This window comes from Trichosurus vulpecula, chromosome 2, assembly GCF_011100635.1.
Source record: "Trichosurus vulpecula isolate mTriVul1 chromosome 2, mTriVul1.pri, whole genome shotgun sequence".
Classification (NCBI taxonomy): Eukaryota; Metazoa; Chordata; class Mammalia; order Diprotodontia; family Phalangeridae; genus Trichosurus; species Trichosurus vulpecula.
This window is the reverse complement of record NC_050574.1, coordinates 74,787,440-74,812,877: the sequence shown is the minus strand read 5'-3', so window position 1 is coordinate 74,812,877 and position 25,438 is coordinate 74,787,440. Positions and strand designations below refer to the sequence as shown.

Here is a 25,438-nt window from a genome sequence, read left to right as displayed (position 1 = left end):
TTGAATGAACACTACACGACCTACTTCACAGGATTACTGTGATGGTCAAATAAGATAATACAAAATGATAAATACAGCACTTGAGATGTTTTCACAACCTGTCTGTTTTTATGGGCCATCCCCATCCCTCTGGCCTCAACAAGTACACATGTCCGAGAGACATTTTTGGCCAGTACTGGAAAGTTTCCTACTGTGGTATACAGGGAATACAGGAAGTTTCCTCAATTGAAAAAAGGAGGAACGCAGCATACACAAACAAACGCAGCAGAAACCTGGTTTGTGATCAATAGTCCTGTGGCCTAGAAGTGACAGATTCAGTAACCTACCGAAATGGCTTTTCTCCTGTGTGGGTTCGAATGTGCTTCCTCAGATCACTGAGCGTGGTGAAGTATTTGCTGCAGCCTTCTGATTCACAGTTAAAGGTTTTCCCTGTATGCAGCCGCTGGTGTGCTTTCAGTCTGCAAAACAGCCAGGAAAATTCTCTTTACCATAATTTAGTCCCTAACCTTCAGGGCCAGGCCAAGATGTTTCCAGATTGTTCTCAGGAATGCCAACCTATCTCCATGCCTTTTAGATACAGAGCTGGGAAGGGCAACACATGCATAAAGGAACTGGCTGTTGGCATTAACCATGAGCAAGTAACTAACAGCACCTGCATTGTTCCCTGGATTCTCTTTCTTGCTGTTTTTTTTTTTTAATATTGAACTTGGCTTGGGTCTCCGGGTATAGACACCTCCACCTGACACTCCTTCTCTGCATCAGGGTCCCTTCGTTAGCATTTTTCCATTGCTCAGCTCCCTCCTTCCTTCCCCTACCCTACTTCTAACAGTAGCTGGTCCCTGACAGTCCTAAGCATGATCAGATTTGGGGAACAGACAAATGTGCAAACTGTTGGAGGGGAGGGGCAAGAATGGAAAACAGCTCTCTATTAGCAGGCAGAAGATTCAAAATAAGGCTCATGAGGTCTCATTTCCAGCCCCCTCCCCATTTCATTCAGAACCAAAAGCAGACAGTTCTCAGTGTGGTTGAGAGAAGCTCCCCATGGTTAAGGCAAGAGAGTTACAAAGCCTCAGGCCCACAGTGCAAGGCCTTCAGCCAAGGGACAAAATGCCAGTGCAAGAGGCAAGAACTTCACTCCATGAGACACAAAATCAGATACAGGTTTGTCCTTACCTGAAGCAACAGATATATGAAAATCTGGATTTACAAAAAAGATACTTGAGAAACTGCTAACAGCCTACATTTAAAATGATTAGTTTACGGCTAATGTTACTACCAAACTAGCAAGTTTTTCAGAGAAAGTATTCTATGGATTCTATAAGAAGGTTTATCTGGGTGTTTGTCAGGAAGTCACAATTGTGTCACAGCAAAAAGGATCAATTTATCAAATGATTTAAGTTCATAAAGATTTCATTTACAGACAGTTTGAAAGATTCATAGATGCCTCTTGTTTACATTAGCTATTTGCCAGTATTATCTCCCACCCTACCCACCCCCAACTCTCCCTAGAAACAAAGAAAATCTGTTAAGCAAAACCGACCAGGTGACCACTTTATCTGACATTGTGCACCTGGCTGCCCACCTCTCCAAGGAGGGAAGATGACACACAATTATACAGAAACACATCTATCATGCAAAGTTGGGGGAGTGGGGGGGGTAGGGGAGGACGGGACACTAACCTATACAACGTGTTGAATGCCTTCTCGCAGCCCTGCACATCACACTCAAATGGCTTCTCCTTTGTGTGTACTCGAACATGGATCTTGAGGCTGTATGAGGTGAGGAAAGCTTTGCCACAGCCCTCTTGGTTGCAGACAAAAGTATACTCGCCCCGGTGGGTCTTCTGGTGGGTGCGCAGGTTGCCTGCTGTACTGTAGGTGCGAGGGCAGCCCTCAAAGGTGCACTGGTACCGCTTCACCTATCACACAAAGCTTGCCCAGTCAGTGGTGCTGAAAGGCTTGTTGTCAACAAACTCCCCCTGAGTTCCCCATGTCCCATTCCCAGAAGATGTCTAAAATAAACATCTCCTTGCTATAACTTACTTCATTACTTCAAGGACCTACATACAATCTCTTTGGCATGGATATCCCATCCACTGACATATATCACAGCCCTGCTATGACTTAAGATGGTTTTCAAGAGACACAGCCTTCAGTCAATCTGGTAATGAGCTTCTCCAATCACTTAGGGTGGTACAGAACATACATACATTGCACCCAGCCTTTAGAGCTTGGTTGGAGATGCTACAGCTTAGACTCTGTTACCACAGTTTCCAAGAAATCCAAGTTATTTCCTTACTATTAAATCTGAAAATTAAGTGTTATTTCTGGGACATTCCTCTATCAAAATCCTACTCATTGAGATCAACCTAAGTTCTTAAAGGCTATGCCAAGTAAGGTGACAGCCCTAGAAGGCAGCCTTACCCAAGCTGCAAATGTTTTGAGTTGAGAACCAGCAACAAACTGTTTATGGGTGCCTTAAGAAATAGCTCAGCCCAGCTCAGAGAGACCCATTACACCAGTCTGGCCACAATCACTCACTAAGCCACTGAAGTTACAATGGGGTTGTCATTTGCATAGACACTGGTAAACTCCCTCACTGGTGAAATCATAGATCCTTGAAATACAACAATACAACAAGTAGGCTTTCCCCCTTTATCAAATACATATGTTTTAAGGATAAACATACAGCAATGCATCAAGGATCTGTGATAGGGGTATAGGAACTACCCACACCAATGCAGTTCATAATCTGTGTGTAGTTGAAGAGTTGTCTAGAGCTCAGATAAGCTCAATAATTCACTCATGGTCTCATGGGTAAGTGTCAGAGGCAGGATCTGACCCAAAGTTTTCTTGAATCTATTCTAATCTAGTCTATCTACACCACGATGTCTTAAAAACGACTTCTGTATGTCCGTTGTTAATCTTGGGAATGAGCAAGGTGGTAAAACTAAGCTTTTGAGTAACCAAATATTCTCAAGTAAATAAACTAAAACACATAGTTGTTGACTTTAAGGTTATGAATCTAGTACATAAATATTCTCTTCTATAAAAATTCTGGTATGTATTTGAACATTACCACACAGGACTCTCTTAACACAACTTGTCTTCTTCGACACAATGAACTGAATCAAAAAAGTAGCAAGAACAATGACCTTGGAATCCTAGGAATCAGAAGAGCTGGGTTCTAATCCCAGGTTTGACATTGACATTTATCTTAAGCAAGCCCCAACTTTTCTAAGCCTCAGTATAGTCAAATGAGGGGATTAGATTAGATACTCCCTAAGGTCTCTTCCCCAATGGTAATATTCTGTGATCCTCAGGATAAATGCCTAAGAATGAATCCAAATCCATCCTGATAATTTACTCTATCAACAAAATCTAAAGTTTCAAATATATAAGTTCTAAATCTAAAAGAAGAAAAGTTAATGTTCAATCAACTTATTGGAATATTCCAGGGCAAGTATCTTGTGGCTTCAAGCGTCACTAGTTAGATGACTTCTCTCCTAAGCTTCAACCTCATAGTAACACAGATAACAACTAACATAGCCCCTACCATGTTCCAGGCTTTAAGTGCTTTACATATATTATTTCAATTGATCCTCACAACCCTGGGTAGTAGGTGCTATTATTATCCCCATTTTACAAAAGAGGAAACTGAGGCAAACAGATTAAGTGACATGCCCAAGGTCACACAGCTACTAAGTGTCTAAGACAAGATTTGAATTCAGATCTCCCTAACTCCAGGCCTGGTGTTCTACCTACTGTGCCACCTAGCTCCCAGATAGCTAATGACCTATTGGCCATCTTACTTGAATGTCCTGATGTTATCTGAACCTATCTTTTCCCAAATTCTCCTACCCAGATTTACCTATTCCAATCAATAGTATCACTTCCTCACTCACTCTAGTTGGAATCCCTTAATCACAGCCCTGCTATGACTTAGATGTCATCCTTGACATGTCTGTGTGTTTCTCCCTTTCCCCTGTCCCTTCAGTCTTTTCAATTTTTCCTTTATAATTTCTCTTCGATCCCTCTTTTCCTTTCCTATTGGAATCACCATAGCTCAGATCCTTAATCCCTCATAGAGAGTCTGCAGGACAAATAAGTCCTGCAGACTAGTATCCCCATCTCTGATGATGTTCAGTTTTTCAGTCATTTCCAACCCTTCATGACCCCATTTAAGGTTTTCTTGGTAAAGATACTGGTGTGGTTTGCCATTTCCTTCTCCAGTTCATTTTACAGATGAAGAAACTGAGGCAAAGAGGGTTAAGTGACTTGCCCAGGATTACACAGCTAGTTAGTGTCTGAGGCAGGATTTGAACTCTAGAAGCTGAGTCTTCCTGAAATCAAGGCCAGTGCTCTATCTACTACACCAGCTAGTTATTCATCTTTAATATCAGATAAATCTTCCTAAAATAAATTTTCACATGTTCAAAATACATGTTCACATGTTCCTGCTCAAAAACTCTGAGTGGCTCCTCACTGTCTTCAATCCAGTCTCCGCTCTCTAGCTTGGCATGCAAGGCTCTTTACAATCTAATATCTTCCACTGATTCCCTCCAGCCAAACTAATATGTTCACTGTTTCCTGAATATGTCCCACACGTTCTTATCTCTTCCCCTTTTCTCAGGCTATCAGATAAATCTTCCTAAATAAATTTTCACATGTTCAAAATACATGTTCACATGTTCCTGCTCAAAAACTCTGAGTGGCTCCTCACTGTCTTCAATCCAGTCTCCGCTCTCTAGCTTGGCATGCAAGGCTCTTTACAATCTAATATCTTCCACTGATTCCCTCCAGCCAAACTAATATGTTCACTGTTTCCTGAATATGTCCCACACGTTCTTATCTCTTCCCCTTTTCTCAGGCTGTTACCCCAGCTTAAAACATCCTTCTCCTCTCTCTTCTCTACTTGTTTATATACTACCTAACCTCAAAACCCACCTCCTCCGTGAAGTCTTAACCAATCTCTGAACTTTTGTTCTATCATATGTATAAATGATTTTACACACCAATCCTACTTCCTCCCTTCCTTCACCTCTCTTTTCCCTTCCCCCACGTAATTCCTTATGGGACAAGGACTATGACTTATACACTAGGACTTTATGCTTCCAATAGGCAAGGGTGCACTAGGTGATCTTTGAGATTCTTCCAACTCAGAGGGTCTATGTATCTATTTATCCACAGACCTAACAGGGAGTCCCACCCCGAGCGCCCATGCACACACACAAACACACACAACAAGCACAATAAATATTTTTTTACTCTGATAACATCTGTGTTACCATACAATTTCACTACATTATCTATCTTTGCTCTGGAGAATCTATATAGGACTTAGCATATAGCACCATAGGACCAAGGTGGTCATGAGTTACAGATCCGTACTAAAGAGACTTAAAGAGCAGCTAAGTGTTTAAAGGCAAAAGAACTAGGCCTTTGAGATCATACAAATGGGAAAAGGACCCACATATACAAAAATACTTAAAGCAATTCTTTCTGTGGTGGCAAAGAATCGGAAATTGAGGGGATGCCCGTCAACTGGGGGATGGTTGAACAAGTTGTATTATATGACTGTAATGGAATACTGTTGTGTTATAAGAAATGATGAGCAGGCAGACTTCAGAAAAACCTGGAAAGACTTAGATGAACTGATGCTGAGTGAGGGGAGCAGAACCAGGAGAACATTATACACAGTTAGAGCCACATTGTGCAATGACTAACTTTGATAGACTTGGCTCTTCTCAGCAATGCAAGGTTCTAAGACAACTCCAAAAGGCTCATAACAGAAAATGCTATCCACATCCAGAGAAAGAATCAGAGTCTGAATGCAGATCGAAGCATACTATTTGTTCTCTCTCTTTTTTATTTAGTTTTGTTTCTTATTTCTCGTGGTTCATTCCATTGGTTACAATTCTTTGCAACATGACTAATATGAAAATATGTTTAATGTGAATGTATACGTAGAGCCTATATCAGATTGCACGCCATCTTGAGGGGAGAAAGGAGGGAAGGAGAGAAAATTCAAAACTCAAAAGCTTATGGAACTGAATGTTGCAAACTAAAAATAAATAAATACATTTTTAAAAAAGAAAAAGAACTAGGACTTTGTATGGAACCAAAGTTTCCATGACTCAATGAAAAAAGTTTATGACAATAAAAATGAGTATTGTCATTCTTCAGACTGCCTCCTCAAAGGTCCCATGATGAATGGGACTATGGATCAATAAAGTATAAGCTCCTCTAATTTATTCTTTTGCTTGGATAAGTTAAGCACAGAAGTTCAACGGGGGGAGGGGCGGACAAGGTGAGTTGTAGATTTTCCCTGCACTGAAAGACTATTTCAAAATTGAAGCTGTTACTTCACCTCACCCAAAAGAAAACAGCTCTTTGCTATGTTCTGTTAGATACCCAAGTCCTGGAGCAGGAATTTAATACTGACAGCTCACTCAGAACATACAGGAAATTTTACAACTGAGAGGAATCCTTAGAGAGGATCTATCCAAGGAATCCATCTATCCAAAGGAAAATGAGGCTGAGAGAACAGCAATTTTCCAGAGGCCATACAACCAGTTAGTGGCAAAGATGCCCAACCCTCCGATTCTCAAAACAACTATGTCACCTTCTGAGCCTACTTAACAGGTAATCTTCCTACTTCATTACTGGTGAGAGAAAAAATACCATAATCTTGAATCTTCAATGGCACCAAATTTTGTAAGAAGGGAAATCCAAGCAACATCCAATTGTATCAGAAAAAGGAAGTGCTAAGAGCTAAGCTGCATGAAGGTAGAACTGTTCTCTATGGTCCATTTCAGTAAAATCAGTCTTGTAGTATCAGCTGCTTTGATTATACCAATGGGAATAAAATCTAGTTTTAATGGATCTCAGATATTAATGTAGCTAAACTAATGTTAACCTAGAACAATAAGGAGAACTTGTCATTATGAGAGGGCTGAAGAAGATGGCTTCGATTTCTGTTTCATGGACTGAGCAGAGTTGGGTCATGTTAAGGATTTAGTATTTAGTGTTGAGCCTGGATTAGCATTGAAAAATTCCAGCCAGGGGGCAGGAAACAGATAAACATTCAAGGAACTGATTCTGAGCGGCCCAGAATGCAATAAGGATTTCTCTGTGTGAGTGTATATGCAAATATATGTATATACTCATGCATACACATGTATATGTATGTGTATATACACGCATACATAGTGCATAGGTATAGTAAGAAATACTGAACAAAGGTGCCTCTACCCCAGTCAAAAGTCAGTCAGTAAACACTTATTTAGCACCTACCTACTATGTACCTACACTGTGCTAAGTGCTGGAGATACAGAAAGAGTCAAGTCAAGTGAAGTCAGAGGAATTTAGAAAGAGTGGTGGTGATGAGATGAGGAAATGCCTATAAAAGCTGCAGAAAATTAGGCATTAAACACACATCAAGGAAGAAAAATAGCCTTCAAAGTCATGGGTGGGTAAGGAAAGGATGTTGGAGCTGCACATACAAGTGATAGACAAAAGAGAAATGAAAAACGAGGTCCACAGCATAGGATTTTTGGACCCATTTACATTTAACCCATAGAAGGTTATGGACCCATTTAACCCCAGAAGGTTAAGCTATATGATTTTAAAGGTCCCTTCAAAGTCTGAAATTACACAGCTCCTTTCCTTATTGCTCCTGTTCCACAGGTCATTCAACTATTTGCACTAAGCATTCAATGAGTACAGGCATTCATGAGTAGGAACATACCATTACCACTACCAGCGCATCCCCTTCTATCAGTATGGATGCAGGAACTCCTAATAGGGGAGACAACATATAGGTAACTAGATATATAGAGAGCAGAAGAAAAAGGTAATCTCAGAAGAGAAGGCTGTAGAAGCTAGAAGAACCTGCAAAGGCTTCCTGCAGAAGGTGAGATTTGAACTGAGTCTTGAAGGAAGGTAGGGAAATGAAGAAGCAGAAGGGAAGAGGGAGAACATTTCAGGGTGACTGTCAGTGCAAAGACAGAGATGGTAGATATGCGAGGAATAGCAAGTAAATCAGTACAGCTGGATCAGTGCAGTTGTAAAGGTAATGAAGGCATATGAAGACGGGAAGGATAAGAAAGGGATAAGCGGTAAGGAGCTTTACTGCCAGAAGATTTTACATTTGATCCTAGTAGTACAGAGCCACTGGAGTTTATTGAGCCAAGGAGATGATATGATCAGACTTATGCTTTAGGAAAATCATAAAGACAACTAAGTGAAAGATAGACTGGAAAAAGAAGAGCCCTTAGGCAGGTGAATCAAAAAGAAAATCAATGTTAATAGTCTATTCCAGAAATGATGAGGGGCTGAAGTAAGTGGCAAAGTGAATGGAAAATAGGTGATGTAGGTGAGAAGTTGTGAAAGTTTAAAGGCCAAGATTTCACAACAGATTTGATCTGTGGGATGAGTGAGAGTGGAGATTCCAAGGATAACACTGAGGTTTTGGGCCTGGGTGGCTGGAAGGATGCAGGCTGGAAGAGGAGAGTTTTGGGGAAAGATAATGAGTTCTGATTTAGACATGCTGAGTTCTGGTCACTGGAGACCCAGCTGAAGAAAGTGGGAATGTTTACTAACTTAGTGGGGGACAGGATATCAGTCTAAGGATCAGAAGGGATGTCCATATGGAATGGGATCCACCTTGTTCTGCCAGGCCCCAGGGAACAGAACTAGGATCAGTGGGAGCACAAAAGTAGAGAGGGTAAATGGAGGTAGGTTTTGTATTAACTCATTGGGAAAAAAAGGCTTTCCAATAAAGAGTTCAAAATGGAATGCACTACCCTGGGGGAAACTTCAGATGTTTTCAAGGAAGCTGGATGAGCCCTACTTGGTGGGGACTTTATAGACAGCATGGATGGAAGATGCACTAGATGCCCCATAGGTTCTTTCCAGTTCTAGAATTCCTGGGATTCTCAAACTTTCTTTGCTTATGAGCACAACATTCTTTGCCATGAGGAGCTGTGGAACACCAAATGTTTAAGTAGGCAACTCTATGAGAAAGTCAGGAGAGTAATGCATGCACAGCTTCCTTCGATAAGGGCAGTCATTCTGCGGAGTTCTTTGCAAGCCCAAGATCTGATGTTCTGAGGCTGGTACATGGTGTAATAGTAAGATTTTACTTACTTTGTGAATATTATACTTACCATACTTACCGAGATGCAGCTACCAACAACCACTATGCATACCATACTACGCATGCTGGGTCAGTAAAATTTTCATTAATCAAAATGATTTAAATTTTCTTTTATCTGCAATAACACCAGATCCAAAAGCTTGCAGCAAACCAAACAAAATCTGTGGTACTCTGGTATGTCACAGTATACGCTCTGAGAAGCACCCTTCTACATGGACAGAGGTGAGGGAACTCCGGACAGAATATAATGCCACCACCTCTAACAGTAAGACCACTGTAACCCAGCCAATGTACTGGGACATTTTGTTACATTCCAATGGCATCTTTGGGATGCCTCAACTTTCAAAGTCCCTAGACTTTTCTTTGCCAATTTTTGGGTGTCTGGCTATTAACCACGGCAGATACAAGGAGAAAATGGTATGCGTTTATCATAATGATGGCAACAACAGCTCACCTTTGTATAGCACTTTCCATACAGTTACAACATCCTGTAGATACATCAGCAATGGTCCTGTGAGGTAGGTAAGTATACCAATAATCTTATTTCACAGATGTAAAACTGAAGCATGAAGTAAAGTCCTTTGCCAAAGATGACAAAGCTAGGAAGTTGCAAAGCTGGAACCTGAACACGGTCTCCTGAATTTGGGCAGTGATCTTACAGGCAAATGAACAGATGGCTGGATGGGTTGGTCACAGGTAGGGCATGAACTTAAAGGGTGGGAAACACTGAACTGGAACTCCAGAAGGAGTAACTGAACCAGATTTATAAAGCATTCAAGGAAGCAACCATCAACTGTCCTGATAGTTTAAAAAAAAAGAACAACAAAGAAACAGCAGTAAAATGAACAGTAAACATCAAAGAGAAAGATGCAGCTACCAACAACCACAAAGCCACAGCAGAAGGCAATGGAGTGGCGTCCACTGTGCTAAACTTTCTGCCCCAAAGATGCTTCCCAGAGGGACAGCTAGCAGCAACAAACCATGAGAAAGTAATCACAGAGTTCAAGTACCTATAGATACGATAGAAGAGTCAGGCAACAAGGAAAAATCAGACTGAAAGCTCATCACAGATAAAGAATACCCCAGAGAACAGAGCAAACCAAACAGTCTTCACTTCAAAATGGACAAGCACTGAGACAAAAGCTAGCCACAAGCCAAACCTGCCCAGGCAGTCTATCCCCCAGGCCTAGAATGTTCTCCCTGCTCACCTGGCCCTACTGGAATCCTTAGCTCCCTTCAAAACTCAGCTCAAATGTCACCTCCTATGGGCTGCCTCTGCAGATCCCTCTGGCTGTCACTGCTCTCCCTCCTCCTTGTTATAACACATTTATTTGGAGGACAAACAAATAGAAAGGAAACTCTTTCCAGGCAAAACCTGCCATTTTTATCTTTGTCTCCACAGCACTCGGCACAGAGCACAGCATGGAGTACAGAGCTACTTAATAAGTGCTTGGTGAATTGAGAACTGGAAGACAGCACCCCCTGAGAGCCTGAAACACTGGCATGCTCAGCCTAGCTACCTGACTGATTCACCATGAGCCTGGTTAGTCAAACAATAAGGAGGCGGCTCACAATGGGACCCAACTATTAGGAAAGATTACTGGCGTTTAAACCAGGGTTTTACTTTCCCTCTCTCCTAGAAAAGCACCAGCTATTTCAAAAACTCTCAGGCAAAACCCTGCCTGACTTTGTGGTGGTTTCCACAACAATGACAAAAATCTCCTCCATAGCCATTATGGAAGATGAATACCACAGGCTGGTTAGCTGTTGTTAGACACTGAACAACCTCATCCCAAACAAAGGCTGATTGGTCGATCAGGATTTGAAGTTAGAAAACCTAGATTCAAATCCTAATTCTGCTACTTACTACCTGAGTAGCCTAAGGCAAGTCATTTTCTCTTTCTCTCCCACCCCACCACCACCCCCAACCTCCTTCAGCAGCAAAATACAGAGTTGGACTAGATGATCTCTCAGATCCTTTCCAGACTTAATCCTATAAGCCTAAGAAAATAGATGTTTCCACAGTACTGTCCTTCACCCAGTTTTCTTCAATACTTTTGGGTGAAGATATGATAGGTTTATCAAAGCTGTAGCTGACACAAAGCTAAAAGAGACAGCTAATATGTTGGTAGAATCAAAATTCATAGTATCATAGACTTAATGCTAGAAGGGACCTTAGAAATCATCTAGTGTAGGGGTAAGGAACCTTTGGCCTCGAGGCTACATGTGGCCCTTAGGTCCTTAAGTTCGACCGTTTGACTGAATCCAAACTCACAGAACAAATTCTCTTAATAAAAGGATTTGTTCTGTAAAACATGGACTCAAAGGGCCTCACCTGAGGACCTAGAGGGCCACATGTGGCCTCAAGACCACAGGTTCCCCACCCCAATCTAGTCCAATCCAGATGGAATCTTGAACCAAAATTATGATGAAATTTAACAGAAGTCAAATTTTGTATCTTGGTTTTTTAAAACTCACAGGTACAAATATAAGATGGCAGAAACCTAATGAGTTTTTCCAAGGACAACAAATACCCCAATTCCAACCCCAAAATAGCAGGGAAGAAAAAAAAATTTTGGCACTCTATACAACTGGTTATCTGTCTGCTAAGACTTTCCATTTTATCACAGATACTGCTGCTACTACTGACCCATTTTTACCTGACCTACAATCACAGTTTCTAGAAAACTTACATGACTACCTCTAATGCATACCTTTTTTGCTTCTAATTAAACTGGAAACCAAAAGTGTTAGGGTTTTTTTTTCCTCTCTTAGAATTCACTTTGTCTATATTTTTCCGAAATTTTTGTGAAAAGCTTCTAGCTTTCAATTTTGAGGCATTAAAAATTTACCAAGATAATAAAGCTTCACTCAGGCTCCCAGAGTCGTCCATCTTTAAAACAAGCCACTAACATATACGCCAGGGGAAAACCCTAATGCAGCAACTGTCCCTTTTCTTAGGCTTCTACACAGGAAAGAGCAATTATTTCAACATCAAGTCTGTGGAGTTACCAAATAGTCCAGTTTCCATTTTAATCCTGACTGGGGAAGATGGGATGTAAAATAATCATTTATTTATACTTAGAAATTTCAAAGAATTGACACACAAGTCCAAAGAGTGTATGTGTATATATGTACATATGTATATATGTATCTATGTATCAGCCAATAACCAAAACAAAAGCAAAAGGTCAATATACATCAAACAATTTACAGTGAATATCTGAAAAATAAAAACTTGGTGTAGAAAACCAACCAAGGCCCTTTTCCCTGGGGCCTTTGTTATTTTTTAAAAACTGTTCCCCCTGATAACCTCAGGACATCAAATGTCCAAACAAGAGCTGGGTACAGACTTTCCTTTGGTACCAAGCCAGGCTCTTGGTACAGGAGCTTACTTACTTCTTTGCGCTTCGTTTCTGGGCACTCAGACTGGAGAGTGAGAGTCGCACCTTCAATGTTTCTTGGCATAGGTGTCGAACCAGGATTTATGGTTAAATGGATCTGATCTGGAGAGATGATGTGTTGAACATAACCCTGGGACATTCCTTCATGATCTATTAAGTGATATCCCTCATCGGGACCCCCTACTAGAAAAGGCAGGTGTTCTCCACATTGTCCTTCGTCATCCTCATCTTCCAGAGTGCCAGGGTCCTGCTCAATGAGAACAGTTGTCCTGTCATAAACTGTTCCCGATGAAGAAGGCATCAGTCCATTCTTATCCACAAACCTGAGTATTTTATCATGATGTGATAGTTCATCTTCCTCTGTCTCATAGCAAATGATATTGTCATCTGGACTGTTTTCCCCCATGGTTCAACAGAGCTCAGTGCAATTGTGAGATATGGGAAGATGAGGACCAGTCTGTAAAAGAACAAGTTGAAAATTAAAGATCTACCACATGGAGTGAGGTGCCTGCAGGACCTAGGAGTCCTAGCAGTACTCCTAGGGCCCTCTTTATCCCTTGCTATTCCCTCTGTAAAGTATTTTTTAAAACCTCAAGAAGACCAAGACTAGACAAATCGCAGATACGGTAGTCTCTATGGTATCAGTCACCCTACCTTGTAAGGCTCAAGTCATTCCTAAGAAAAATGAAGTGCCGCACAAGAATTTCTAAACGTGTTTCTCTTTACCATCCAATGATCCAAACGTTGCCAGAGAAGAAAGTGAAAGGAGTAGAGGTGTTAAGCATAATTAGGTAACTTAAAGAATCAGACACTCCAGATATTGATATAAGAAAAAACCCATCATATATTCCCCCAAATGAGAATAGGACTCTCCTACTATACAGGCTGCTACACATGGGTTCTGGGACTACACCCTCAGGCAGCTCCAAAGGAGGTTGCTTCATCCTATTTCTCCTGGTACACCCAACGACAAGCCACTCTCTACGAAGATTTGTAGATGGGGGTGGGGGGGGGGGGTGGAGCAGGAATCAAACAGGAAGCTTTTCTTCTTTGAAACAGTGAACTGCAATTCCCTCCAAATCTGACACATCAAGTTTTACAAGTGTGGGTGAGGCTAAGCAGAACATATAAGCACAGGGTAATTTAGAAAGTTTCAACATGGTCATTCTTATTTTCTGCTTGAACCTCACAACTTTAACATTCTCTTCCACACTAGTGTTGGAAATCCTCTCTCAGAATAGGGTAGGAAAGCCAGCCTGTCTCTATGCAGGGTCTACACAAACTATGGGGCCAAAGAAGCTGGAGGAACCAGATTAGGAAAGAACCTTTCTGACCCCTGACTCAGGTTTATGGGACTGCCCAGATGGATGCACTTCACTGCAACTGGGAGGAGGAACGGAAAGATAAGAGTACACTGGGGCCTAGCCAGCTGATAGAGACAACCTGGACAGTGAAGTGAGTTGGGGTAAGGGGTAGAGGTGTGGAGCCAAGGACTGCCTAAGGAAAGTCTGAAGCATGCCCCGGGTAAAGAAGGAAGGAAGGAGAGAGAGAGACAGAGAGAGAGAGAGAGAGAGAGAGAGAGAGAGAGAGAGAGAGAGAGAGAGTGTGTGTGTGTGTGTGTGTGTGTGTGCCCTCATCCCAGCAGGTGGTGGTGTGGTGGATGAACATATTAGTTCAATTGGAGGAGGAGTGGAGGTATTTAGAAGGTAAATGCCTCCCCGGTAGGGCTAGAAGGCCGAGAGATAAGATGAGATAGATAGAGAAGGATCCTCAACTGGGGACAGGAGAGAAGAGAAGGGAAGGGCATCTGAAAGGAGAATACCTGAAGCCGGGACGGGAGGAAATCAGACGATCTCTAAGAGAGAAGAAAGGGCGCTGGGGTCCCGGTAGGGGGTGGGCTCAAGGTGCCCTTGAAGGGGCTAAGGCTGGAATGCTTCACACTTCCAGGAAGGAAGTTAGGGAGCTAGGGTGCCCTGTTAAGGGTGGGGTGAAAGGTGCTCTGGATCTCACCCACCCCTGCGCCGGCTGAGCTCCCCGAGTGAGGGGGGAGAAGAGTGATCCGGGACCAGCCCCTCGGGCAGGGAAGGGGGTAGTGGAGCGAGCTAGGGTCCCAGCTTGGGAGTTGCCTCGAAGGGCTTTGGTATTCGCCCCCTATCGCAGAAAGGAAAGGGAGAGGAGTGGGAGTCAAGTGAGGGTGCCCACTCCCTGAGTGGGTGGGCAAGAGCGGACGGGCGAGCGGTCTGGGCCAGGGGTGGGGGGAGCAGGGAGGCCTCACTCCCAAGCGGAATCCCGGAGGAAGCCGGGTCTCCCCCGGGGAGCAGGGAGGGGCCGGGGCCAGGTCTCCATGGAGATGGGGGGGAGGGGGATGGATCCCCATCCCCATGGAGACGGAGGAGGGGGGGGTCCCCATGGAGACGGGACCGGGAATCTCTCCCCCAGCCCCTGGAAAACGTTCCTTCAGCCCCCAAGGGTCGCGATCTCCGACCCTACCTCCCAGGTAGTCTCCACCCCCAAGTCGACGCCCAGCTCCAGCTCTTACCTTGGCGGCACCCGGCAACGACAGCGGCGGCAGCAGCTCTTCCCCTCCCCAGCGGCACCATGATTGCCCCCCACCTTCCCCCCTTTCCCTCAACGTCACTTCCGCTTCCGCTTTCCGGAGGAAGAGAAGGTAGGGAGAGCAGCCACCGGGTCTCCTGCGCGCGCCGCGCGCGGATTTAACCAACCACTCCCTCGAGAGCCCGAGCTCGGGGCGGGGAAGGAAGGAGGGGGCGTGAGTGAGGAGCGTCCAATCAACGCCGAGAGGTGGTGGGGTCAAGCGAGACGGGGCGGGGCCGGCTGTGGCTGCCGCTCGGTCAGGGTTTCAGTCTCGCTCTCACTCACGGTCTCGGTCTCGCTCTCACTGGGTCACGCTCACGGTCTCGGTCTCACTCGGTCACGCTCACGGTCACGCTCATGGTCACGGTCTCGCTCTCTCCCCTGTAGTTTCTTCCGATCTGGGCCCTGCCGGGAGAGACCCCTTCCTAAGGCCGGGCCTCCACGGTCCCCCCTCGGCGGGCGTGCGCGCGCTCTTCTCCCTGCCTTGCGGCTGAACGGACTGAGGCTGTGCACCCCAAATAAGGGCCGGGGCTCAGCACTAGGGCACTGGGTGGGGCCTCGAGGAAGAGCCGGCTGGGGCAGGGGACCCTGGAGCTCCTGCCCTTGGTCCCGGCTGACAACCCCTGGAGAAGCCGGACCCTCTTTAACGTGCGCCGACCACTGTGGTCTGGCGCGGACAGCCCCTCCCCCAGAGCCGTGGGGGCCGTTCTAGCCCCAGAATGCGGAGCTCGGCATCCATCCCTGGCCGAAGGCCGGGGCAGATCATTAAACAAATGGCTCCTGAGCGCTTAGGGAATTGGCGATCCCAGAGAGCCAGCGTGCGTTCACTACAAAGAAGGTTTTGCCAACTTTTTTTTTCTTTGGCCCAGACCTGGGATTTTAAACCCCCTACCAGTCTGCAAACCTTAAAGAGCTATAGATTTGATAAAGAGCTAATCAAGAAGGCATTATGATGGGCAGTGTGGTGGATTTGGGGTGGGATGAACTTGGCTTCAGTCCTGCCTCAGACTTCATTGATTGGGCGAAACTTAGGCTTGTTTAGAACCTCTGTTTTCTTAAGAATGGGGATGATAGAGCCCACCTTCCTGGGTCATGGGGGATTGCATGTGGTAGGTGGAGCATTTGGCAAACCTTAAAATGTTATATAAATGTGAGCTACTAATTTGACAAGATTACTAGCCTGGTCAATAAGGCAGATTCTTGAGACATCTTCAGATGCCTCACTGAAATTTAGATGTTCAGAGTCTTTTAAGTCATCTCTGTGCACAAGATGGAGAAATGTAGGCTGGAGGATAGCACAGATTGGACTAGCTAGCTACACATCCATGCAGACCTAAAAAATACCCATGAATGGATGAAAGCGAATCTGTATGGAGATTTCTGGCGGAGTGGCTCAGTGCTCTGTTTTCACCCTGTTCTGTTCCACCCTTTTATTTTTTAAGCAGCAATGTTAGATTCATTAGTAGGAGCTTTGCAATTTCCCAGAATTCTTACCAAAACAAGAGCCTGTATTTTTGATAGCTGTTCTGATGTTTTATGGCTTTGAGTCATGAACCACTGATCTCCAAAAAATTAAAATCAAGTCTCACTCAGAGGAAAGTGAAGAGATCCATAATGGGTATAAGTAGGCAGCAACACCTAAGGTCTTGTGGAAAACTGGAATAAAAGATGTAATCAAAGAAATATGTGAAAGAAAAAGATGGGCTGATCACATGATGCAAGAATGAAAGATAATCAACAGATACCCTTTGTACTCCGTTGGCGTTCGTGACATGTCAAGACACCCTGGAAGGTTACCTTTGACTCATTAGAGTACATGGGCAAGAATTGTACAGGATGAGCTGGCAAGAATGAATTGCAAGGAACTTTTACATTGATAAGGTTATTTGAGTGATATGCGTTTAAGACAGATTAACATTCGGTACTTATCAAACTACCTGAGCTAGAGCCTTACAAGCTCTTGTTGGATCGATCAGCCACAGACACACTGTACCTTGACCCCAACATCATGATGTCATTGACCCTCTTCAAGTATGAAGAATAAATGGCAACAAAGTGCCAGGTACTGTGCTAAGTGATGGGGATATAGAAAAAGGTCTCTGGTCTCAAGGAGCTCACACTAATGTGGAAGACAACATGCAAATAACTATGTACCAATAATTGATATCTATAAAATAAATTAGAGCTAATTTCAGAGTGAAGACACTAGCATTAAGGGGGAATTGGGAAAGACATCTTGCAGAAGGTGAGGTTTTAGTTGTAACTTGAAGGAAGCCAGGAACACTGAGAGACAGAGATAAGGAGAGCATTCCAGGCATGGGGGATAGCCAGTGAAAAACGCCTAGAGCTGGGAGATAGGGTGTGTCTTGTTTAAGGAACAACAAGGAGGTTTGTGTCACTGGATCAGAGACTAAGTTGGGAGAAGGGGTGTAAAGTATAAGATGAATGAAAAGGACTAACTAGGTTATGAAGCGCTTTGAGTAACAGGATTTTATAGTGGATTCTGGAGGTGATAGAAAGTCATTGGAGTTTATTGAGTGGGGGATGGAGGTAGCGTGGGGGTGGATGGGGTCTGACCTGCACTTTAGGAAGATCAATTTGATAGATGAGTAGTGGTTGAACTAGAGTGAGGAGAAATTTGAAGCAGAGCAAGAATAATCAGAAGCCAAGTGTAAAGTGATGGAGGCCTTCATCAGGGTGGTGGCAGCGTCAGAGGAGAGAATACAAGATGTGCAAGAGATTGTTGTTCCAAAATGACTCGGCTAGAGTCAAGTTTTTTTTTTGTTTTTTTTTTTTTTTTTAGAGTCAAGTTTTAATGTGTCCGACTGTGGCTGATGAGACCAATACAAGCTCAGGATGCTCTGCCACAGGTCGGGCAAAAATAGTCCTTGTGAATATTTGGGGTAGATATTCTTAAACTTGCACAACCTATGTTTCCTTTGAACAATTTCAATTCTGCTTTGCTCATAGAGCACAGCACCTTCTCTGATGTGGGCACACCATGGTGAGCAGTCCTGTGCCAGTGTCTTCTATGTCACACAATCAATTTCAGAGTTCGTAAGAGAGACCTTGAGAGTGTCCTTGTATCACTCCTTCTGACCACCATGTGAAAATGCTTGCCCTGTGTGAGTTCTCCATAAAATAGTGTTTTTTTGGCAAGCATTTGCTTCGCACTCAAACAACGTGGTCAGCCCATCGGAGTTGCACTTTCTGAAGCAGAGTTTGAATGCTTGGCAGTTTAGTTCGAGTAACCTCAGTTCGAGTTCGGCTTCCTCCAGGATTCCGCTTGGGAGTGAGGCCTCCCTGCTCCCCCCACCCCTGGCCCAGACCACTTGCCCGTCCGCTCAGTTGAGTTCGAGGACCTCAGTGTCTGGTATCTTATCTTGCCAGGTGATCTTCAGAATCTTCCTAAGACAATTCAAATGGAAGTGATTCAATTTCCTGGCATGGCACTGGTAGACTGTCCAGCTTTCATAGGCATGCAACAATGTGGTCAGCACAACGGCTCTGTAGACCTTCAGTTTGGTAGTCAATCTAATACCTCTTCTCCCCCACACTTTCCTTCAGAGACTCCCAAACACTGAGCCAGTTCTGGCAATGCATGGGTCAACCTCATTGTCAATGTGTACATCCCTGGAAAGTACACTACCGAAACTTCTCCATTTGCTGTAACTGATAGTTCATGTATGGATGGTATGGTCGTGGCTGATGGAGCACTTATGTTTTCTTGGTGTTGTTAGGCCAAAATTAGCATAAGCACAAGCCCAACAACTCCAGGAGAAATGCCAGGAACAGAACAGAGGTCTGTACATGTTTGTAGATCTGACCAAGGCCTTTGATACTGTTAGTCATGAGGGCGTATGGAAAATGATGTAAAAATTTGGCTGTCTCGAGAAGTTCATCAGCATTGTACATCAATTTCTTGACATCATGCTTGCTTGGGTTCTGGATAATGGACAATGCTCTCGTGCTTTCCCAGTCACCAATGGAGTGAGACAAGGCTGTGTGCTTGCTCCTGTGCATTTTAGCATGATGTTTTCAGCCATGTCAGATGCTTTCAATGAGGATGAACATGGCATCAAGGTCAGCTACTGCACTGATGGTAAATTCTTCAGCTTGAAAAGGCTACAAGCCAAAACCAAAGTGGAAGGAGTATTCGTGCATGATTTTCTGTTTGCAGATGATTGTGCACTCAGTGCAGCCTCTGAAGCTGAGATGCAATGCAAGAGATGTTACAAATATTAAATTAACAGGACTTGGCAGCAGATGAGAGTGAGGAATTAAGATTGTGCCCATTCATGCCCTTTGTCTTTAAACAATAACTAAAAGCACTCTCCTCTTTTTCAGGTAGTTTATTTTTTCCCCCTAACCTTTGAAAGAATCACATTATCAAAATATACAAAACTATTCCTTGATTCTTTGACATAGCCAGCCAGGCCTAGACAGGACTCTGGCTACCTGCACAGTCTTTTAGAAAAACTCCCTGCAGTACCCAGGTTAATCTTTCTTCAAGGGACTTCTTTGATGAAGGCTACCCTATAGGTCAGACTTCCTAGACCCCACATTGCTTGCTGGGGAAGAATTAGGAAAGCTTCCACATCACTGGGAAAGGTTAGCCCCTACACTTCTGGGGAAGGTAAGCCCTCTAGTAGTTGGGGAAGTAATGGCCCCAGGAAGTTCCTTTAGGGGAATAGGTTGCAGGGGTGGGGAACCTGCGGCCCTCAAGGCCACATGTGGCCCTCTAGATCCTCAAGTGCAGCCCTTTGAATGAATCCAAATTTCAAAGAACAAATCCCCTTAATAAAAGGATTTGTTCTGTAAAACTTAGACTCAGTCAAAAGACTGTACCCAAAGACCTAGAAGGCCACATGTGGCCACGAGGCTACAGGTTCCCCACCCCTAGAACTGTTAAGGTAAGCCTCCACAATATAGAAGTCCCTTTAGGCAAATAAGGATAAGCCTCTATAGTGTTGGGGAAGTTCCCTTGGGGAAATTATGGGATTTTGGAGACTCCTTGGATAAATTTCTTTTGGCATGAGACCAGGGGAAGAGAGTACTGTTAAATTGATACCCCCTTAGGGAAGTTCTTATGGGCCTAGAAACAGGTGTAGATTCCCATACAGCAGTGGAAAGGGTGACTAAAAGATAGAACTTTCAAATTATGCTAAAATATATTAAAATCCAAATAAGTCTCAAAATTGACCTGAAGAAGGGACTTTCAATTACTGCAAATTTTGGAAAGTTGTGTATGCTAACTTGTTCTGTCTTACTATTTTTGTCTCTGTTTTTAATGTCTGTAAAATGCTCACAAAAATTTTTTGTTTTGGGGGGGCGGAGCCAAGATGGCAGCTGGAAAGTAGGGACTAGCGTGAACTCCCCGCCGAGTCCTTCCAAAAACCTATAAAAATGGCTCTGAACCAATTCTAGAACTGTAGAACCCACAAAACAGCAGAGGGAAGCAGGGCTCCAGCCCAGGACAGCCTGGATGGTCTCAGGGTGAGGTCTATCCCACACGGAGCTGGGAGCGGAGCAGAGCAGAGCCCAGCATGATCGGCTCGGACCAACCAGACCAGGAGCTGGGCGGAGCAGGCCCTAGTGCCCTGAATCAGTGAGCTGTGGCAGTTACCAGACTTCTCAACCCACAAACACCAAAGACAGCGGAGAAGGTTAGTGGGAAAAGCTGTGGGAGTGGAAGGAGTTCGCAATTCCGCCACTGCTCCTGGGGCAGCGGAGGTGGGGCAGCTACAGCTGCTGTTGCTTCCGGCCCCAGGCCCACCTGGTGGGAGGAATTAAATGGCGGATCAGAGCAGGAGTGCACAGCCTGCTGAAGATCTAAGCCCAGTCCGGGTTGGGGGTCCTTGGGTAAGGAGGAGTGCTGGTGTGGCAGAGCTGGCGCATCCCCCCCAAACGTGGAACATAGAACTCTTTAGTCTACAAGCAGTCATACCCACTGAAAAACTCAAGGGTCAAGTTAGGTGGTTGGGAATATGGCCAGGCAGCGAAAACACACCCAGATTCAGTCTCAGACTTTGGATTCTTTCTTTGGTGACGAAGAAGACCAAAACATATAGCCTAAAGAAGTCAACAAAGTGCAAGAGCCTACACCAAAAACCTCCAAGAAAAACATGAACTGGTCCCAGGCCATGGAAGAGCTCAAAAAGGATTTGGAAAAGCAAGTTAGAGAAGTAGAGGAAAAATTGGGAAGAGAAATGAGAAGGATGTGAGAAAACCATGAAAAACAAGTCAATGACTTGCTAAAGGAGACCCAAAAAAATACTGAAGAAAACAACACCTTAAAAAATAGACTAACTCAAATGGCAAAAGAGCTCCAAAAAGCCAATGAAGAGAAGAATGCCTTGAAAGGAAGAATTAGCCAAATGGAAAAGGAGGTCCAATGGACCACTGAAGAAAATACTACCTTAAAAATTAGATTGGAGCAAGTGGAAGCTAGTGACTTGATGAGAAATCAAGATATTATAAAACAGAACCAAAGGAATGAAAAAATGGAAGACAATGTAAAATATCTCATTGGAAAAACCACTGACCTGGAAAATAGATCCAGGAGAGATAATTTAAAAATTATTGGACTACCTGAAAGCCATGATCAAAAAAAGAGCCTAGATATCATCTTTCAAGAAATTATCAAGGAGAACTGCCCTGATATTCTAGAGCCACAGGGCAAAATAGAAATTGAAAGAATCCACCGATCATCTCCTCAAATAGATCCCAAAAAGAAATCTCCTAGGAATATTGTCGCCAAATTCCAGAGCTCCCAGATCAAGGAGAAAATATTGCAAGCAGCCAGAAAGAAACAATTTGAGTATTGTGGAAACACAATCAGAATAACCCAAGATCTGGCAGCTTCTACATTAAGAGATCGAAAGGCTTGGAATATGATATTCCGGAGGTCATTGAAGCTAGGATTAAAACCTAGAATCACCTACCCAGCAAAACTGAGTATCATGCTCCAAGGCAAAATATAGACTTTCAATAAAATAGAGGACTTTCAAGCTTTCTCAGTGAAAAGACCAGAGCTGAATAGAAAATTTGACTTTCAAACACAAGAATCAAGAGAAGCATGAAAAGGTAAACAAGAAAGAGAAATCATAAGGGACTTACTAAAGTTGAACTGTTTTGTTTACATTCCTACATAGAAAGATGATGTGTATGATTCATGAGACCTCAATATCATAGTAGCTGAAAGGAATATGCATATATATATATGTTTATATATATATATATAAGTGAATGTGCATGTATATATGTATGTATATATATATATATATAGAGAGAGAGAGAGAGAGCGGACACAGGGTGGGTTGAAGATGAAGGGAAGATATCTAAAAGAAATAAAATCAAATTAAGGGATGAGAGAGTAATATATTGAGAGAGGGAGATAGGGAGAGATAGAATGTGGTAGATTATCTTGCATAAAGGTGGCAAGAGGAAGCAGTTCTGTGGGAGGAGGGGAGAGGGCAGGTGAGGGGAGAATGAGTGAATCTTGCTCTCATCAAATTTGGCCTGAGGAGGGAATACCATACATACTCAATTGGGTATCTTACCCCACAGGAAAGAAGAGAGAAGAAGATAAAAAAGGGGGGGATGATGGAGGGGAGGGCAGATGGGGGTGGAGGTAATCAAAAACAAACACTTTGGAAAGGGGACAGGGTCAAGGGAGAAAATTCAACAAAGGGGGATGGGTTGGGAAGGAGCAAAATATAGTTAGTCTTTCACAACATGAGTACTGTGGAAGGGTTATACATAATGATACACACGTGGCCTATGTTGAATTGCTTGACTTCTTAGGGAGGGTGGGTGGGAAGGGAAGAGGAGAGAGAATTTGGAACTCAAAGTTTTAAAAACAGATGTTCAAAAACCAAAAAAAAAGAAAGTTTTTGCATGCAACTAGAAAATAAGATACACAGGCAATGGAGTGTAGAAATTTATCTTGCCCTACAAGAAAGGAAGGGAAAAGGGGAGAGGAGGGGAGTGGGGTGACAGAAAGGAGGGCTGAATGGGAAACAGGGCAACCAGAATATAAGTCATCTTGGAGTGGGGAGGGAGGGTAGAAATGGGGAGAAAATTTGTAATTCAAACTCTTGTGAAAATCAATGCTGAAAACTAAATATGTTAAATAAATAAATTAAATTTAAAAAAGAAATCTTAAAAAAAAATCTTTTGTTTTGTGCTGTGTTTAATGTTTGTAGATTTTGCTACCTTGAAAGAGGTCTAAGGGGAAAATGCAGCCAGCCATAAATACTGCTGTAAAAAGCTGCAGCCAAAGTGTTTAGAATTCTGGGGAAGATTAATGAAGTTTCATAGCTTCATACTTGAAACAGTTCTCCCAACTTTCTGAAATCTGTTGCCAAACTCTGCTCCAGTAAGCAGGGACTCACTCCCACTTTAGGTTTTTATTAAGAGATTAAGTTAAAAAAAAACTTTGCAAGACACTTTCTGTCATTTTAGCCCTGGTCAGGATGGGGTTACAGAGACAAAGTCAGATAATCAAAAAAAGGAAAACATTTTCCTGCTTTGTAGAAATTTGTGGCATTATAAATGAATTAGAGATTGAATTTGAAATTGATGTGTAATAGCTTTACTTTAAATCTCCAAATTATGGTAACCACTAAAAATATATCAGTAGATTTTGGAGGTTTGAAGATTAAGCATAAGCACCTCTCTCCCCTTTCTGGGAGGAAGAATTTGGAGTTGGGAAAGGAGTCTGAGATGGATTGATTCCATTGAGATAATTTTGAGGCAAGTACTGAATAAGGAACTCATCTCCTCTTTGTTCTACCTGATAAGACACTTACCAGAAGCTTAACATGTACTGATATATCTGGGGGAGTTTTGAGAGCCCACTCTGTAGAATTTGTTTTAGGAATTAAATTTTGTGAAAATTTTAGGGGTAAGCAGCACTTAGATCACTTTTTCCCTGAAGATTGATTGATGTATTGTTTTAGTGTAATGAAGGAAGGCAACTAGTTTAAAAGTAGTGCCAGAATGAAGAAAAAGAATGGGTATTCGTTTGCATTTTACATTTAGCCAGAACTTAATAGCCATCTTTTATTAAGCCTTTCTTGCCCATGGAAAGAGAAAAGTTTATTTAAATCAGGGAGCAACTTTAAAATGAGTAAAATTTAGGCAAGGAATAGAAAAGGTGATGTGAACTGAAGAGGAGTCTGTGAGAAGGACCACTAACCCCACTCCCATGGTGGCCTGGGCTGAGACCCTGGATAGATATTACAATGGTGGGGGGAATGACCAGGAACTAGAAATGTCTTTTGGAAAGGTTAAAGGAGAACTTTCAAAGCTTTATATAACAGCATCAATTGTTTAGGTAAACTAGAGGCAAGATCACCAAAGAAATTTAGAAAGAAACCAAGTATTTATAGGATCTTAGGAACCCAAAGGGGTAAATAGTATTGCAGTTAATCAGAATTGTGTAAAATTTTGTGCTAAATTGCAAAGGAAACATTTTATAGAATAAAGATTAGTTATCCTTACATAGTTTGGGATTTGGTTAGGAGATACAGTATTCTACCCCATGAAAGACCATTTAATCTGGATGCTATTAAATTATGAACTGAGCTGTTTAAAAGAATATGATTTTTAAAATAGTTATTGAAAACCTTCAATATTTAATGGGCTATATCTTGTTTAGAAATAATAATAATTGGGGCAGCTAGGTGGTGCAGTGAGTAGAGCACCAGCCCTGGAGTCAGGAGGACCTGAGCTCAAATCTGGACTCAGACACTTGACACATGTACTAGCTGTGTGACCTTGGGCAAGTCACTTAACCCCAATTGCCCTGCCAAAAAGCAAAATAATAATAATAATAATAATAATTTACTGTTTGGGGAGGAAAGTTACACAGACCCTTTAAGATGTCCTTATCAATGAGACCCCTTGAGACTTCGTATTCAGGCAGTGTCAGAAGATCTCATAAGTCCTACTGTACACGTTGCAAAATCTGAAATACTGAAGTTTAAGAACCTAGAACAGAGAAAATAGGATACCCTTTCCCAATTCTTGTCAAAGCAAGTAGGGGAGAATTTACAAGTTTACTATAATAAAGAGTGATTTTCCTTTCATTTGAAAATCTTTGACTATCAGTTACTACAATTATGTATAATATGTATAAAGTGGTTTAAGGATATAACTTCAGTACATTAATGTGAGTCAGCTTTCAGGTATTCATTGTACAGCTGAAGCCCTAGAATGTGATTAGTATTAATTTATAAATAAAGGATAAATGACATGTAACTGTTAGGGAAACA

The 25,438-nt window shown here is 42.9% G+C and overlaps 1 protein-coding gene across 1 annotated transcript in view; it reads right to left on the bottom strand.

The window, feature by feature from the left end:
* MTF1 (metal regulatory transcription factor 1) overlaps positions 1–15,836 on the bottom strand; it is a 31,820-nt gene extending 15,984 nt beyond the window's left edge. The window contains exons 1-4 of the mRNA XM_036745066.1: positions 15,103–15,836; positions 12,559–13,020; positions 1,680–1,918; positions 327–458 (exon numbers count right to left, since the gene is read on the bottom strand). Coding sequence (XP_036600961.1) covers positions 327–458; positions 1,680–1,918; positions 12,559–12,969 — 782 coding nt within the window. The 5' untranslated portion in view covers positions 12,970–13,020; positions 15,103–15,836. The remainder of the gene's footprint in view (positions 1–326; positions 459–1,679; positions 1,919–12,558; positions 13,021–15,102) is intronic.
* Between the last annotated feature and the right edge of the window lie 9,602 nt (positions 15,837–25,438).